Consider the following 16,661-nt stretch of genomic DNA (forward strand, 5'->3'; position numbering starts at 1 on the left):
CATGTTCCTGTTTGTCCATTTTAGGGTGACCGTGGTTTTGATGGGTTGCCTGGTCTGCCAGGAGACAAAGGTCATCGGGTGAGTGCAATCTTCACATTAATATACATGGTTATCACAAAAGAATTTAGCAATCTCACTGGATCCTTAAACTTACAGAATTATAGTACCTTATACAAATTGTTTTATGTTCACACAAATGCATGCACAGCAATATGGCATTGACAAAAGGCAATACCAACTGGACATGGATATCCATATATTCACTTAATTAGTCTGTCAGAGACATATTTGACTCAGCATCAGGCACTTCATTCTGTGCAGACTTCAAATAAATTGGATTGCTAAAAGCCAATTTACTCAAATGAACTAATCCAACTGGTTAACTATAAACTTTTGTATCTACTTTTGATTCCAGTGTGTAAATGTATCTATTGTATCTAAACTATCTATTCTTAGAGTACATTTAATTGTTTTTAAGTTAGTCTTTTTTAATCCATCTTTTTTTTTGGTATTCAGGGAAACCCTGGGGGAATGGGACCAATAGGACCCCCTGGAGAAGATGGAGAAAGAGTAAGTACCATGATGAGAACATTGTCTCATATTATATCATATTAATTCAGCAGGCAAGTATACGTATCCATTATTTGTACCTTGTTTTGTATTTGTATTACAAGTACCTGCACAGTATGTTGCATTTTATGCCCTGCACTGGATTGGCACCATGTCTGTGTTTGGTTTGTAGGCTGTACTCTGTGCTGCTGGGATAGGCTCTGGACCCTGTATCCCTGAACTGTGTTTATTTAGAAGATGAATTAATTAATTTTGCAATATAATGTTGTGTAATATGTTACTCAAGTACTCCTTGAGTACTGTGAGGTGTACTTTCCTCCTTCAGTTTTTCTTTTATTATTACCTACCTTTGCCTTGTCCAGGGAGATGATGGAGATATCGGACCCAGGGGGCTTCCAGGAGAACCAGTGAGTGTTCAAATATATCAAAATGAAGAAAAAATAGCTCTAGTGTAAAATTAATTATCTTTGGCGAAATCACTTAATGTAATGCTGATTAGTCTTAATCCTTGTTTTGATGGACCCTCAGTGGGCTATTTTTTTCCCCCCCATTTTTCCTTTTCTCATTCCATGACTAATTGCTTTTTCTTTTTTTTCCCTAGGGGCCCCGTGGTTTATTGGGGCCTAAAGGTCCACTTGGAATTCCTGGACCTCCAGTGAGTATTCAGTACAAAGATGTTTTATGTTGTTGTAGCGGCTATTTAATTACAAAGTAAAAGGTATTGTTCCACCTGTAAATAAATGTTCCGTAAAAAGATTCATCCTTGTCTTCAATTTTTTGTCCAACTAGAAGATCCCACAACTTTAGCTTGCTGGCAACAAAGCAAAAGCTTTGTTACTGTTACTGTTTTTTAAAATATACAAATCACAGAGTGTGCTTTTAAAAGCTGTATGACAGCAAAATACATTTAATCTTTAAAATGTTGGCCAATCACAATTATTCAGATCTTTCATATTGCATTGAATACATGGATTTAATAGACAAAAATAACTTGGGGTTTTGATATTTGATTTAACTTCTTTGATCTTCTTTAAGGGTGTGCGTGGAAATGATGGTCCTCATGGTCCAAAAGGAAACATGGTTAGTAAATGTCTTAGTAAAGATGGATTTTAAAAAGCAAAAATGGTAAAAAAAAAAAAAAAAAAAGAAAAAAAAAAGAGACTAACAATTGCTACAAATTGCACTGTTCTTCTCATTTATTATTTTTTCAAAGGGCCCCCAAGGAGAACCAGGTCCTCCAGGCCAGCAGGGGGCCCCAGGAACACAGGTGAATAAAAAAAAATTAATTTGAACATAATTTTCAGTGATGACTTTGCTTCCTGAAAGCAAAATTACATAATTGCATAAAAAACATAATTCCCTGTGTATTTTTACATGCTATAAAAATGTATGTGTGTGTGTGTGGGGGGGGGGGGTGGGGGGGGGTGGGGGGGGGGGGGGCCTCACACATATAAGGTCCACCTACTTTAGTTTGGAAGAGGGGGAAAAAAAACATTTGGTGCCCAATTTACAACTAATCAAATTTCCTCTTTAGTTGCTTAGTTTTCAGGATATGGATGCTGAAACTCATATATGGTTAGCTAGAGCTCATTTGAAGTACATCTGAATGAAAAGTGACAAGTTTGAAAATGGCATTTTTCTCTGTTACAGGGAATGCCTGGTCCTCAGGGTGCTATCGGTCCTCCAGGAGAGAAGGTGATTTTTTTAAAGACAAAATTATCAATGTCAGGATGACCCTATTCATATTCAGGCTTACAAAAATGTTTACTGTGGTTACAACCTGCTATAGGGTATTTTTCTTATTTAAATCCTGGAGGTTTTCCATGAGAGCCAGAAACTGTGCACTATATAGAACCTTAACCTGCTTAATAATCAGCTTTGAGCACAGACATAGGACATATGCTTGTGAACATAATTCGTTGTGTTTTATCCTATTATTATCCTATTACATGTCCAAGGGTTGTTATGTACACACAGTTCATATGAAACTTCCTCAGGTACACACATTTTTCTGAGCAGCATAAAAATGTTTCGTAAACTATTGTACCAATCAGACACACAAAGGGAGTGGCAGAACCTCATATCTGTTGCATGATGTTTTTGGAGGTTTTGGGGCTATAAAGAAATGTTTAAGAATGCTGAGAGAAAACTGGTAACACTTTCTCAAACATAAATCTCAAACATAATCAAACCAACAAACAAAATCTCAAAATACTCATGTAAAGAGTTGTAGCATAAATGTGGGGGTAAGAAAAAGCTCTGTACTATAAACTCTGAATTATATTTACATTTTCAATCCCAGAGTGACACAGATAGATTGATACCTCTTGTGATAATATGGTATGGTAGTTGGCAAAGGTAGATTGTGTCTTCTTCTAATGTAGCGAAAATAGATAGATTGATAAATAGATAGATAGATTGATTGATTTACCACTAAAAGCTTAATTAAAAAAACCCTGCTGAGTACTTAACCCACAGGTTTGCCAACCAGGAGATACATATGTGTAAAAGCGAGCATGGACTGTGTGTTCTTGTTTCCCGTGATCAGTTTTGACTGATGATTTTGCTATCTTGTGTGGCTTTTCTCAGGGGCCGACAGGGAAACCAGGTCTACCAGGCATGCCCGGAGCCGATGGTCCTCCTGTAAGGGATTAGTTCACCACTGATTTTTTCAACCCCACTTATGTACATTCACTTTAATTTTTCAAGAGTACATAAATTCATTGGTATGCCATGTTTAATTGTTAAAAGATCTGCTAAACCACTGTCCTTTTGATTGTCATAATAGGATGTTAATCATCTTCTGAATATTTAGTAAATCTTAAGTAAAACATCATTCCTCTATTTAATTCTAGGGTCACCCAGGAAAAGAAGGCCCACCTGGAACTAAAGGAAATCAGGTATACCCATTTAACAATATTTAACATATGTTTTAGAACTAAATACTTCACAATTAGCAGTGGTGCCACTTTGATTGTTTTAATGATTTCACAGAAAATGATTGTCTCCTAAATTTAAATGCATGAAAATACATTTGTCTGCAACTTGTCTATGAAGCCGAGCTCATAAAAAGTACAGAAATTAATCAGATGAGCCTTTCCATGACTGGTAAATAGAAAGAAGCAAATTGATCTCACAATATACATGTCATATTTAATATTTTATCAAGCATGCATGCATATCATGTTTTACATTTGAATAATTGCAAGTCACCTGATGAAATGAGTATAAACCATATAGCCTTACACAAACCATATAAAGACTATGAAAATACAAGAGGCTATCCAGTGAATGTTTAATGTAGGCAAAACCACACAAATTAATATGCTGCCATTTTATATTGAGAGATGCCATTTATGTTTGTTTCTTAACACTGGATCAGACAGAAAAGATGCTAATTAATTACCATCCTCCTGAGCATTTGTAAAATGAAAAGTGGCAAAGAAAACACATGCTGAAAGGACCTAAGTAACCTATATTTCATCACAAATCACTTCTCTCATTTTCACTAATATGTATTGCATCTTTAGTATTCCTGAAGAATTCCTGGAATATTCTGAAATATGGTGAAAATATTTTAGATATCTAGGCTCATAGTAGGTATTATAGACTCTCAATGGGCTTACGTTCAAATGATTGGCAAGTAACAAGACCAGTGGTCAACAACTGGCAAGGGAATTGCCATTATATAAGACTGATGTTAAAATATCTAAAACCACAATGTTGTCCCATTTGACATAGAGAGTCACTTGTCTAGATAGAATTTAGTATAGTGGTAGTTTGTTTGTATGTGTGTGTGTGTGTGTGTGTGTGCGCGTATGTGTGTTTGTGTGTGCAGCTCAGAATTACACTAAAATATTATGGTATAAAATTAGACTAGAATTAAATGTTTCAATGGCATCATACCTGGCAGTATAGTCATAGTCTATTCAATATTACAGTACATGTAAACATAGCACTTGTCAGTCATACAATAAACAGTCATATGATTTCTTCAAGAATCTCACAGTCATAGGTTTACTTATTTAAGTTAGTCAGGTGTATGCTCATTATCACTAAATTTAACAATGTATTAACAATGTTTTTGTCACTTTTCCTCCCACAGGGGCCTAGCGGTCCTCAGGGCTCTATTGGATATCCTGGCCCTCGTGGTGTTAAGGTATGATTCAAGATATTAGCAGATATGGATGAATCCAGGAAATTGCCTTGTCAGCTATATTACCAATAGCATTGTTGAGTGGCAAAAGCCTAATGAGAGCTTTGACTGTCAAAGTGGCCAATTCTTTTGTTAGCCTAAATTATGCTTACTGATTTGGTATGTATAAATGTTGACACTACTTGTAACAGTCATTTAAGACTGTTACACTAACATAAGTTATTTATATACATTATATATTTTATAATGCTCCTAGGGGGTTCAAGGTATCCGTGGAATGAAAGGACATAAAGGAGAAAAGGTGAGTGTCATCTGATTTTTTTTTTCCTACCGATCTAGAGATATTCAAAATTGTACTGAAGCACATGAGTACGGTATTCTACAGTATTCTATTTCATTGGTATATTGGATTCTAACGTACTGTACTGGCTAGGATGTATTCTATGAGTAAATGACAAAGCACTTTTGTAAGTCGCTCTGGATAAGAGCGTCTGCTAAATGCCATAAATGTAAATGTAAATGTAACTAAGGTTTCTAGAGAAGCAAAATGTTTCAATCCTTGATCAGTTGTGTAAGCAAAGTGCTTATCTATACATCTATGTATCTGTCTATCTATCTGTCTATCTATCTACATGTGTATATATTTAAAATATTTTTGGAAGGTGTGCTATCAGTAAAATTAAAATTAGAATATTTCAATGCATCTCATAAGGAATTAGTTAAGTTTTGGATAGAGGTTTGGGTACATTTAAAACATTGCAACATTTAAAATAATCCTGGTTAAGAAGCCTCACCAGATACACATCAGGTGCACTACTAGAAGAACTATTGAAGGAATCCCTGGTATTGTGGTATATTTAAATTCTGCTATACTTATTCGATAGGGAGAGGATGGTTTCCCTGGAATCAAGGGAGATTTTGGCCCAAAGGGAGATAGGGTAAGACTATCACAATACACATAACATGCACTGATTTTTCACTGCCTTTTTCATTTTTCTTTAGTATCTTACATTGCTGAATTTTAGTTGAATGTGACAGTTTTAGTGTTTGGTTCTTCTAATTGGTGATGCCTACAGGGAGAGGTAGGAGTACCAGGGCCTAGAGGAGAGGATGGTCCTGAAGGTCCAAAAGGTCGTGGTGGTCCTCCTGGTGAGATTGGATCAATTGGCCCACTTGGAGAGAAGGTGAATTTTTCAATAAATATGGGTGTGAATTAGTATATCTGCAGCCTCAGTTAAGTTCACAATTCTAATATACTTTTTGCATATACAGTATTCTTATGAGCTGGACTTTATTTAGTAAAGTCCATTTGTCAGTGCTGTGCCTATATGGGAGTGAGCATTTGTTGTGCTACATACATTATGTGTTAATTGATGTAAATTACATACTGAATAAAATAAAGCCAATATGTGCATTTCTAGGGCAAACTTGGGGTACCTGGGCTGCCTGGCTATCCTGGTAGACAAGGGCCTAAGGTGAACTGCTCTTCACCTGTGAACTGATCAATTCCATATAAATGCCCCTGTCTTTCAAATAATTCAGACATTTCTAATATAGTTATAAAATAACATTTGTAAATGGACTTTTGTGTTATCAGGGTTCACTTGGATTCCCAGGATTTCCTGGTACAAATGGAGAAAAGGGTGCAAGGGTAAGGTTTCCACAAAATGGTTTTTCATCAGCATTTAAGTTCACTTAATAACTTAATGGAAATATATAGTGCAGTACTCCAGTTCCTCCAGCTGACCATGGTTTGAACAGCTGAAGTCCCAATAAGGGTTTTATATATATTTATGTTTATACCAATTTAGGCAGTGTAACACATGCTTACCAGTCTGGAGGTAGATGGTTTCATATATGCCTTTCAGAGCTTAAAACCAACTAAATAATTTAAAATATTTGACTAAATGATGTTTAGGGTTTCACTTGCACCTGGACAATGTAACCTTTCTATTCCAATCAGAAAGTGTTTTAGGACTGCCCCTCTCCTACGCCATAGACAGTATATAGCAGAGCTGGAATTTGTGCACAAACCTCTGAATGTGAATGTGCTTTGTTTTGATACACAACTAAATTTACCTTTTGTTTCTTGCAGGGTCTAATTGGAAAGATAGGGCCAAGAGGACAAAGAGGACCAACAGTATGATAATGTTTCAGTTCTTCTCTTCATTTCTCTTCTCTTCTCTTCTTCTTTGATAAACAAGCTCCATTTCCACAGGTTTATTATATTCAATTTGATGCATTTTTAAGTAACAGTCCAATTTTCTTACACTGTATATACTTTTTGTACTTTTTTTTGTTTGTTTGTTGTGACTTTTTATCCTAATATGTTATTATGTTCAATGTGCTCAAACCAGCTCATTTTAGCTCTGATCAGTTATCATGTCCTGAACATAATGATGTAACCACATCTCTCTAGGGGCCCAGAGGACAGAGGGGGCCACGTGGGTCTACTGGGAAACCAGGTGCCAAGGTAAATATTACTTCAGGAGATTGATCTCTAAATATTACAACAGTATTGACCTTACACAGTGAACAATCAGGATTTTATATTTTAGGGCTCATCAGGTAGTGATGGGCCTTCTGGTCCTCCAGGCGAGAGGGTAGGTTCATTTAAATACTAGTCCTTTAATAACATTCTCACTAACTAGATAAAATAAAGGTTTCTACTGAAAATGTACACTTTTGGATGTACTACTTCAGGGATTGCCTGGACCTCAAGGAGCAAATGGATTCCCAGGACCAAAAGGACCTCCAGTATGAGACCTGACCAGACATCCTCAACTAATTACTCAATATTACTAAGCTTATGTAACTTTTCAGTGAGGTAGGGGTTTTTGTATTTATCACTGAATGCAATCTGATCTTTAAAGGGCCCTCCAGGAAAGGACGGACTACCTGGACACCCTGGACAGAGAGGAGAAGTTGTGAGCATTTTATTTCTTCAAATTTCCTTTAATCTCCACCTTCCTCTGGGTGGTCATATCTATTTTTTCTCACACTTGGGCATACTACCAGAGGCTTAGAAGTTTTAGAGTATGCCAAAATATTTTCACATTTTCTATAATTACATAAATATATAAAATTGCATTTAAAAAAGATGTTTGCCTGGGTGACTGTAGTACATACATAAATATATCTACTGATCAAAGAATAAGGAGAATATTATTTTGTATATTGTTTTGTGCATAAATACTGCATAAATACTGTCAATAATATGAGCAAAACGTGTTCTTGCTCAGTGTCTTTTAGATGTCAGTTTGAAAATAGACCTCATTCATTCATTCATTCATTCATTCATTCATTCATTCATTTTAGGGATTCCAAGGCAAGACTGGACCCCCTGGACCACCTGGAGTGGTTGGACCTCAGGTAAGCTTTGTCTTTTATGTGTTATATTTTTTTCCTTGGTTGTTTTTCTCCATTTTTGTTTTCTTTTTTTTTGTTTTTATTTTTTCCCTATTAGTTTTTGCATAGGTTATCAGACATAAATTGTAAAATTGTTAGAAGGCAAATGGTAATTGTGGTACTCTATGCAGCAGTTAAAATGACATAAAATAATATAAAATATTATAACAATACCTTGAATAAATGTAACTATATTTTTACAATTGAAATGAATTTACAATTAAAAAAATATAAAATCATATATGTTGCTGTATTCATTAAAGTTTTGCTGGATATTGAATATACAGAGCCTTATTTACAACCTTCTTTAAAAAAGTTAAAATTTTATAAATTATATTGCTTTTAAATATCTTTCTTTTTATATGGAAAACATAAAATTACCCTCACATTGCAGAAGCTGGGTCTGTGTGTGTCTGTGTGTGTCTGTGTGTGTCTGTGTGTGTCTGTGTGTGTGTGTGTGTGTGTGTGTGTGTGTGTGTGTTTCTGTGTGTGTGATTCTTAATTATAGGGTCCATCAGGTGAGACTGGCCAAATGGGTGAGCGTGGTCACTCTGGACCTCCAGGACCACCAGGTGAGCAAGGCCTTCCTGGCCCTTCTGGTAAGGAGGGAACAAAGGGTGACCCTGGTCCCCCTGGTGGTCCTGGAAAAGATGGACCTCCTGGATTGAGAGGCTTTCCTGGAGAGAGAGGACTCCCAGGAACTCCGGTAAGGAAATGAATCAAAAGCTGAATAAGAAAAACCTTTAAAAATTACAATGTGAACCATGCACCCAAATAAAAATATATCATCTAATAATTGTTTTGTGCTTTGGAATTGTAAAACCCTGCCTTTATTTTTAATAGAGAAGTTGATGGCTCCATGTTATCTAAAAATGTTGAGACAATACTGTTGCCTGCTTTATATTTTAAAAGGATATGTGTTAGTATTGTGTGCAGTACATGTATGTGCAATAATGCAGTACACGTATCTACATGTGCAGTGCTTGCAGTACCTTTAAAAGAGATTTGTTGTACTTTTGGCTCCTTTACAATTATGTACAGATTACTTTGGTGAGCTCATAACCTCAATATTTAAAGCCTAAGTAAACTACAAATTGAAACTGCCAATTGATACTTTGATATTTAAATATTTTATTACAAGTAATTCACATTTTATAATAGTTTATTTCAAGTTGATTCTTAGATGCCGGACAAGTCTGCTTTTACTCAGTGAAAAATATATACTTCCTCCACCACTAACAGGGAGGCGGTGGGCTAAAAGGCAATGAAGGCCCTGCTGGACCTCCTGGACCTGCTGTAAGTTTTTTTTTTTTTTCAATGATGTCAGTAACACTTTAATATAAGTTGTCTTTATAGATGTTTAATAAACTCTGAACAGAGCATTTGTAACATTGTCATGGATGAATCATTGGTGATCTTGGATACAATTGCATTCAAGTTTACTCACAATTAGAACTACCAATCAGACCTCAAACCAACCTAACTAACCTTATCTTCAACCCAATACCTGATGCTAACCCTAACTCCAACCCTAGCCCTAACTTCAACTTTATCTTCAACCGAAATCCTCAACCTGGCCCTAATCCCTACCAAAATCTAATTCAAATCCAGTCACAGTATGTTGCCAACAGCATGTCTATAACAGTTTGCTGAGTATGCTAAGATGGAACACTCCAGGAGGAGTGAAAAACAACTGAATTCATCAGATTATAAACAAATCTTTTAAACAGTTCATTAAAAGCCTCTTGATGAATCTACTGAATATATTCAGATGCTTCACTACAGCTACATCACTGATATTACTGAAAGTCTGTTAACTGTTCATTTAATCTAAAAAGCACTGCTCACATTAAAGCATCACCAGGTCTTACTCTGTCAAATAGTACAATGATGTAAGGTAACGGTATAATGATGTGAGGAAATTAATCATATTTATAATTTAATTTCTCATTCAATAACTCAAACTACTGTGATGTTTTTAGGGCTCACCAGGTGAGAGGGGCCCTGCAGGCACAGTAGGCCCTATTGGCCCACCTGGAAGACCAGGACCTCAGGGACCCCCTGGAACTGCAGGAGAAAAAGGAGTGCCTGTGCGTGTTCAGTTCAACTGTAGTACTGAAATAATATTAAACTATAAACTACATCTGTCAGTGACACAAGATTCTCCTAATTTACAGGGAGAGAAAGGCCCAATAGGTCCACCTGGTCGTGATGGCATTCAAGGCCCAGTTGGTCTTCCAGGCCCTGCTGGACCCCCAGGAGTTCCAGGAGAGGATGGTGATAAGGTCATTGATCTACTCCTGTGACAATTTAAACCAAATATTAGCAACAAGTCACCTAAAATTAAAAAAAAAATATTCATGTCAACATCATTAAAAGGTGACATGGCTGCTGTTGTATGTATAACATTAAAACTTTATTGCTTTATGCCTATTTTATAATGTTATGGTACCTGTATAACCAACATTATGACTAGCCATGTTAGATGCTACTAAGCAAATAATAATAATATTATTCCTCTAACACCGAGTTAAGAGTGGGACTAGAGTGTACTTTTTTAAAGTGAACAAACGGGGTTAAACATAAGCCTGACCATGACTGACTAATACCAATGCTCGTATTGAAACCTGGAGGTAAAATGAGTATAAGTGGTCATTGCTTTCAAAGGCAGTTTTTGCTCTAGATACAATATGTAATTATGTACCCTGTCAACTAACAGGGTGAAGTTGGAGAGCATGGGCAAAAGGGGGCAAAGGGATCCAAGGGAGAGCAAGTAAGTGATGTGCTCAAATATATTGTAATCATAATAAATAAAGTATAATATTAAAGTATTAAATATTAATATTAAAGTATAATACTAATAAAAAGTACATTTTCCACAAAGTATATTGCAGTTGCAGTTTATGTTTTCTAATTGTAGTGGTATAATTGTTTATTTGCAGGGTCCTCCTGGTCCACCTGGGCCAATGGGTCCTGTTGGACAACCTGGTGCACCTGTAAGTATGAAAAATATCCAATTAATATTCATACATTAAAAACACGATTTAAATATCCTCAAAAAGTTTTTGTATGATATTAATCCTGTCTTGCTGTCACACACCTCCTAGTTTTTAGTTAGTTTTCTCATGCATGTATGTATATTGTTTGTTCCCTTTTGTATTATTAAAAATCCACTTCATGCATTTGCATCCTGCCTATGTCTCATCATGACAATTTATCTTTTTTTCAGGGTGCTGATGGTGAAACAGGTGCCAGAGGTCAGCAGGGCCCATTTGGTGCCAAAGGAGATGAAGGAACAAGGGGTTTCCCTGGGCCCCCAGGGCCAATTGGACTACAGGTATCAAATCAAAATTCAAAACCATGCCCATTCCGCAGAGGACATTTTCATACAAAATAGTGTTATGAACATTTTCATTTTTTAATTATGTTTTTGTCTAGGGATTGCCAGGTCCAGCTGGGGAAAAGGGTGAGACTGGAGATGTTGGACCAATGGTGAGTCTTGCTTGGAAATTTTGCTATTAATTTCTGGCCCTAATGAAAATTAGATGCCCTTTGCATTTTTCAAGGTATGCACATTTACCATTTTTAATTCAATTTTTAATAGATGTATTGTAAACAGTTATTCTTTATATGCAAGGATCCTGCAGAATATCATACATTATATTTGATTTTTGATCCATTCATTTGTTTTACTTATTAGGGTCCCCCTGGCCCTCCTGGACCACGTGGGCCAGCTGGTCCTAATGGTGCTGATGTGAGTAATCCCATATATAATAATACAATTTTAATTTGTACAGTGGTTATTTACTACTGTTTTGCAATGTTCAATTCCATCACTTACACAACACATGTCTTTTGTTCAATAGGGCCCTCAAGGTCCTCCTGGTGGATTGGGAAATCCTGGTCCCCCTGGAGAGAAGGTTAATAAAAAAAAGTAGACCTTTTGTGCATCTTTGTTGGTTATCATGTAGTTTAAAATGTATGTATGGTTCAGAAGTTGCATTGAAATTTAACATCTATTGACAGGGTGAACCTGGTGAAACTGGACCACCTGGTATCGGTGGAGAGCCAGGAAAGAAGGTGAGAATTAATAGTTTGTAATTATACATCTTTAATAAGTTGTAATAATTATAAATCTTTCAACAGTTCTGAGCCATGGAAATTCTCTTCTTTTCTCTCATACTGTTCACCATTTTGTGCATCTGCTGTGACTGATACCAGGGCCCAAGGGGAGAACGCGGTGAGAAGGGTGAGGCTGGACAGCCAGGTACCTCTGGTCCTCCTGGTGGAAAGGGGCCCCCTGGAGATGATGGACCAAAAGGAAACCCTGTATGTAAAATAAAAAATAAAAATAAAAAATAAATTCTGACCCAAAAAATAGTTCCTTGCATGATTCTGGAGTGAGTTTTTTTACCCTGTTTTTGTTTCTGTAAGGGTCCTGTTGGTTTCCCAGGTGATCCTGGACCCCCTGGAGAAGTTGGGCCTAGAGTAAGTACACACACACACACACACACACACACACACACACACACACACACACGCGCGCGCGCACATACATATACATACACACACACACACACACACACACACACATATATAGATATATATAGATATATTCTAATCAGTGAATTTAGTGTGGGTTCTTACACTTTGTTAATACTGGCCTTATTGTCCTTTGTGTCCTTATTTTTTTCTCCTGATTACTTCAACTTTGTGTGCCCCTAAATATCTCATTTGTCATACTCTATGATCAGTAGAACAAGTCCACAACTCTCATCACAGTAATTAATAATCGTCTTCAGCCTCCCTCTTCTCCTATAGCCTGTGACACAGGAAAGAAGAAGCAAGGCAAAAGTGATGAACTCAAAATTATTTTATTTCCAAAAAGCAATCAAAAAGAATAAAGGCTTATCTTTAACAGATGTAGACAACAGTCTTGGCAAAAAACAAGTCTATACACAGGCTAGAGATCATTAATGCAATGCACTGAACTCAGGCACCTTGGGGGTTAAATAGTTTGAAAACAAACAAGGAACAGGTGTAGGTGAAAATTTGTAAGTGGATGATTGTGTCTGGGGAAGTGAATGAGTATTGTGATTGGTTTGTGTGGTTTGTGAGAGCTGGCTGGGTATCAGCCAGGGCATGAGACAGTCATTCCTTCACCTGACTATAGTGATACCCTCCTAAGATCCCCTGACAAATCTGTGACAGCTTTTTTGGGGGGGAAAATCTCCTACTCTGTGGATTCTGGGGTCCTGAACATTGGTTAAAGTATATTGATACATAAATACAGAGAGGAGGTCAGTAAAATAGAGTAGATATTTTGTGCTGTTGTCATGTAGGTTAGGATAGCTGAAATTTCATCACAACTGAAGTTTCTCATCAGACCCAAAAGTAAACTCAGAGTCAGATGGGGCAGGTCTGATTGCTTGTTTATATTTCTTATTTGTGTCACTATTGCATCTGATATTGCTCATCTGATAAAACTGTATAGTCCCAACTCTTGTGTTTTATAAGGGCCAAGATGGAGCAAAGGGTGAGAGAGGAGAGGATGGTGAACAAGGAGAGGCTGTAAGTGGCAATTTATTCAAATGGGTGAAACCAAATTTTCAAGCACCAAATATTTTACAAAGTTAGCAAAATTTCCATCCAAACTTTGTATAGAAAACTAAATCCGATACAGGAGGGGTAGACAGATTAATTAAATCTGACCTCACAAATAACCAAAATAAGCAATGGTTTTTGAAGTTAATTTTTTGTAGGACTTTTGTAGGTTGTTTTTTTTTTTGTAGTTAAGACTTGTGATCTTAATGCAAGTAGTACATTAATTTAGAGTAATCTGGACAGTTTATGAATTTTATTTCGTCTTTACACATCTTGTAGTTTATATGATTTGCAAATGTATATGTGATTTTAGTTTTGCTTTAATTTTATTTCTGACATTAGGGCTCTCCAGGACCTCCTGGAGAGAATGGAACACCAGGGCCTCCTGGAAAGAGAGTAAGAATAAATAAAATCAATAGCACTTCAGCCATGTAATATTTTATAACATGATATAACGCCTTCATTTGTAGTTTTTCGGACTTGATGTGCTGAACAGTGCCTTTACAGGTGGCCGATGTGGATTTTCATATGACTTTAATCCTTTCCATAGGCTTTCTAGAAAGGAATTCAAACCTTTTCTAAAGTATATCCAATTTCACTTTTTCCAGGGTCCTCCAGGAGCAAGAGGACCTGAAGGTCGTGAAGGAGAGAAAGGAAGCAAGGTAAAATATTAAGTTATTTTTCATCTGAAGCCTCTTTTTTTAAAAAAAGTGTATTTAAAAGGTATTTTAAAGCTGTGTTCCTGTTCTGGTCAGTAAGGCAGAGTGTTACAGTTTCTGTCTGTATAACAGGTTGTGTTACAGTTTCTGTCTGTGTTACTTGGTGTGCTTCCTTGCATTGTCCACATCCCTCCTGCACCATTAATTCCTCCCATTGTGTTAACCACAGGAACTAGATAAACAGACCTGAAACAGAAGTGTTGTTTTTAAGCAGCTGATTGGAAAACGCTTGTGTAGCCACAACATCCCAGCAATCACAAATTGACCACAAGCTCACGCTAATCATTGAAGGGGAAAATAATCTCTAACATTTGTTGAAATACCAGGAATTTCACTTTGACATGAATCTAAGTCTGGTTTCCTCTTGTTTGCCTGAAGAGGAAATGACTCCCTCCCTCTCTTTGCCCTAATCCCTCATGACATGTCCCCAAAGCATGATATGTTTTCACACCATATAGAATAAATTAATTTCCTTTTCCATTCAATATTTCCTTAGGGAGGTCCAGGTGCTGTTGGGCCCCCAGGAAAGACTGGCCCTGTGGGCCCACAGGGTCCTCCAGGCAAACCAGGAACAGAGGGTCTGAGAGGGCTGCCAGGATCAGTGGTAAGATAACAGTCCCTTCACATTAGTTTGGCCACCTAGTTTTTTTTCTTTCCTCTTTTTTCTTTCATGTGTCTTGAAATTGCTAATTGGCATAGGTCTGTTTTCTGACTTGCCTGTATGCTTTATGTTGTTTTCAATAGCATCAATAATAATATACTTATGGCTTTACTATTTAATTGAATTAATTTTTGATTTCTCTCAGGGAGAGCAAGGTGCTCCTGGATCTGCAGGCGAGAAAGGACCTCCTGGACCCATTGTAAGTATTTATACAATGAAAATTAGCACAGGGAAATGTTTAATCCAGCCATTTACACTTTATAACTCATTGATCTATTCTGTTAAATAAATTCATCACTGAAATTAAACACATTTTGTTTTTCACCCCATTCAGGGTCCTCAGGGTTTGCCAGGTCTGCATGGTGACCCTGGTGCCAAGGGTGAGAAGGGACACTCAGGTTTGATTGGTTTGATTGGACCTCCAGGAGAACAGGGAGAAAAGGGAGACAGAGGTCTGCCAGGTCCTCAAGGATCACCAGGGCCCAAGGGAGAAACTGTACGTTCACAGTGTCCTGTATATTGACTCAACCACTAACCAAATGTAAAAGCACCACTTTTACATTCAACATATAATCAACATTCACTCTTATGACAGCCTTATGAATGTTGATATCTGTATTTACAAACCCAGAGCTATAACTAGCTATGAGGACATCGAGATCTGGACTGTCGTGGTTTCAGAAGTTGTTTTGTTTTTCCATAGTGTCTTTAATTATGAAATTATATGTGTAAACAGTGACTTTTTCATAATGTTATGGTGGAGTGTAGCCTACATTGCATAAAAGCTTGTATTGCAAGACTAGACCTACTAGCAGTAACAAGACTGGTTCTCAACTGCACTCAGAGCTACTGGCAATGAATCTTTCTGTAATACTTTGCTGTTCAGCTAGAATGAGCACAATGGTATAATGGTACATTGTCTCTTCAAAAGGGTCTATTAAATTACATGCGGAACTGTTAAGAGATGTACACTAATGTTATTACCTGTAAACAAAAATGTAGTTTATGTTGACACTTCAATTAATGAAAATGCTTTAACAATAGATTAAGTTTCAAAATGGTTGTTTCTCAGGGTTTTTTGAGACCTGAGTACTTTACAAAAAAATTGCAGAGAAAGAGAGGGACCCAGAGAGGTATGCTAAATAACAGTTATAAACTAGTTGGTATAAAATAAAATGAGAATATTATTGTTCATTTATTATTTAAATTAATGTGAAGCCACACATTTTAAGTATAGGTTTCAGTGTGTATTTTATTATGAAAATATTTAGGTAAAAAATCACAGCTAAAATTGTATAAATAAGTATTTAACAAATGAAAGAGAAATGAGTCTAACTTGAGCCAAAGTTTAAAAATACTAAAAGTTTATGGTGAATAAATTGATTGGAAATGTAAAATCTGTGGCCTACGCAAGTTTGTGTTCCAATGGTATAATCTGAGGATTAAGTATAAGAGGAGGAATTGTACATTATGGACATTGTGGTGAATACAAGGCAACTATGAAGTAATGCATTGTAAGATGACTGGAGCATGCAGTACCAGG

General features: G+C 36.6%; 1 protein-coding gene across 7 annotated transcripts in view; it reads left to right on the forward strand.

Annotated features, from left to right (window-relative positions):
* The window catches only part of col11a2 (collagen, type XI, alpha 2), a 58,927-nt gene that overhangs the window by 38,378 nt on the left and 3,888 nt on the right, over window positions 1-16,661 (forward strand). For all 7 annotated transcript variants that reach the window (XM_035529249.2, XM_081696654.1, XM_081696650.1 and 4 more), the window contains 40 exons: window positions 25-78; window positions 517-570; window positions 933-977; window positions 1,172-1,225; window positions 1,606-1,650; window positions 1,784-1,837; window positions 2,221-2,265; window positions 3,160-3,213; window positions 3,426-3,470; window positions 4,676-4,729; window positions 4,983-5,027; window positions 5,611-5,664; window positions 5,803-5,910; window positions 6,148-6,201; window positions 6,324-6,377; window positions 6,822-6,866; window positions 7,146-7,199; window positions 7,285-7,329; window positions 7,430-7,483; window positions 7,600-7,653; window positions 8,045-8,098; window positions 8,643-8,840; window positions 9,377-9,430; window positions 10,117-10,224; window positions 10,312-10,419; window positions 10,854-10,907; window positions 11,077-11,130; window positions 11,364-11,471; window positions 11,573-11,626; window positions 11,835-11,888; window positions 12,001-12,054; window positions 12,161-12,214; window positions 12,356-12,463; window positions 12,569-12,622; window positions 13,652-13,705; window positions 14,081-14,134; window positions 14,347-14,400; window positions 14,954-15,061; window positions 15,264-15,317; window positions 15,453-15,614. In XM_035529249.2, the coding sequence (XP_035385142.1) occupies window positions 25-78; window positions 517-570; window positions 933-977; window positions 1,172-1,225; window positions 1,606-1,650; window positions 1,784-1,837; window positions 2,221-2,265; window positions 3,160-3,213; window positions 3,426-3,470; window positions 4,676-4,729; window positions 4,983-5,027; window positions 5,611-5,664; window positions 5,803-5,910; window positions 6,148-6,201; window positions 6,324-6,377; window positions 6,822-6,866; window positions 7,146-7,199; window positions 7,285-7,329; window positions 7,430-7,483; window positions 7,600-7,653; window positions 8,045-8,098; window positions 8,643-8,840; window positions 9,377-9,430; window positions 10,117-10,224; window positions 10,312-10,419; window positions 10,854-10,907; window positions 11,077-11,130; window positions 11,364-11,471; window positions 11,573-11,626; window positions 11,835-11,888; window positions 12,001-12,054; window positions 12,161-12,214; window positions 12,356-12,463; window positions 12,569-12,622; window positions 13,652-13,705; window positions 14,081-14,134; window positions 14,347-14,400; window positions 14,954-15,061; window positions 15,264-15,317; window positions 15,453-15,614 (2,673 nt within the window). The remainder of the gene's footprint in view (window positions 1-24; window positions 79-516; window positions 571-932; window positions 978-1,171; window positions 1,226-1,605; window positions 1,651-1,783; window positions 1,838-2,220; window positions 2,266-3,159; window positions 3,214-3,425; window positions 3,471-4,675; window positions 4,730-4,982; window positions 5,028-5,610; window positions 5,665-5,802; window positions 5,911-6,147; window positions 6,202-6,323; window positions 6,378-6,821; window positions 6,867-7,145; window positions 7,200-7,284; window positions 7,330-7,429; window positions 7,484-7,599; window positions 7,654-8,044; window positions 8,099-8,642; window positions 8,841-9,376; window positions 9,431-10,116; window positions 10,225-10,311; window positions 10,420-10,853; window positions 10,908-11,076; window positions 11,131-11,363; window positions 11,472-11,572; window positions 11,627-11,834; window positions 11,889-12,000; window positions 12,055-12,160; window positions 12,215-12,355; window positions 12,464-12,568; window positions 12,623-13,651; window positions 13,706-14,080; window positions 14,135-14,346; window positions 14,401-14,953; window positions 15,062-15,263; window positions 15,318-15,452; window positions 15,615-16,661) is intronic.

The sequence above is a fragment of the Electrophorus electricus genome, chromosome 2 (assembly GCF_041902795.1).
Source record: "Electrophorus electricus isolate QZ-2024a chromosome 2, ASM4190279v1, whole genome shotgun sequence".
NCBI lineage: Eukaryota > Metazoa > Chordata > Actinopteri > Gymnotiformes > Gymnotidae > Electrophorus > Electrophorus electricus.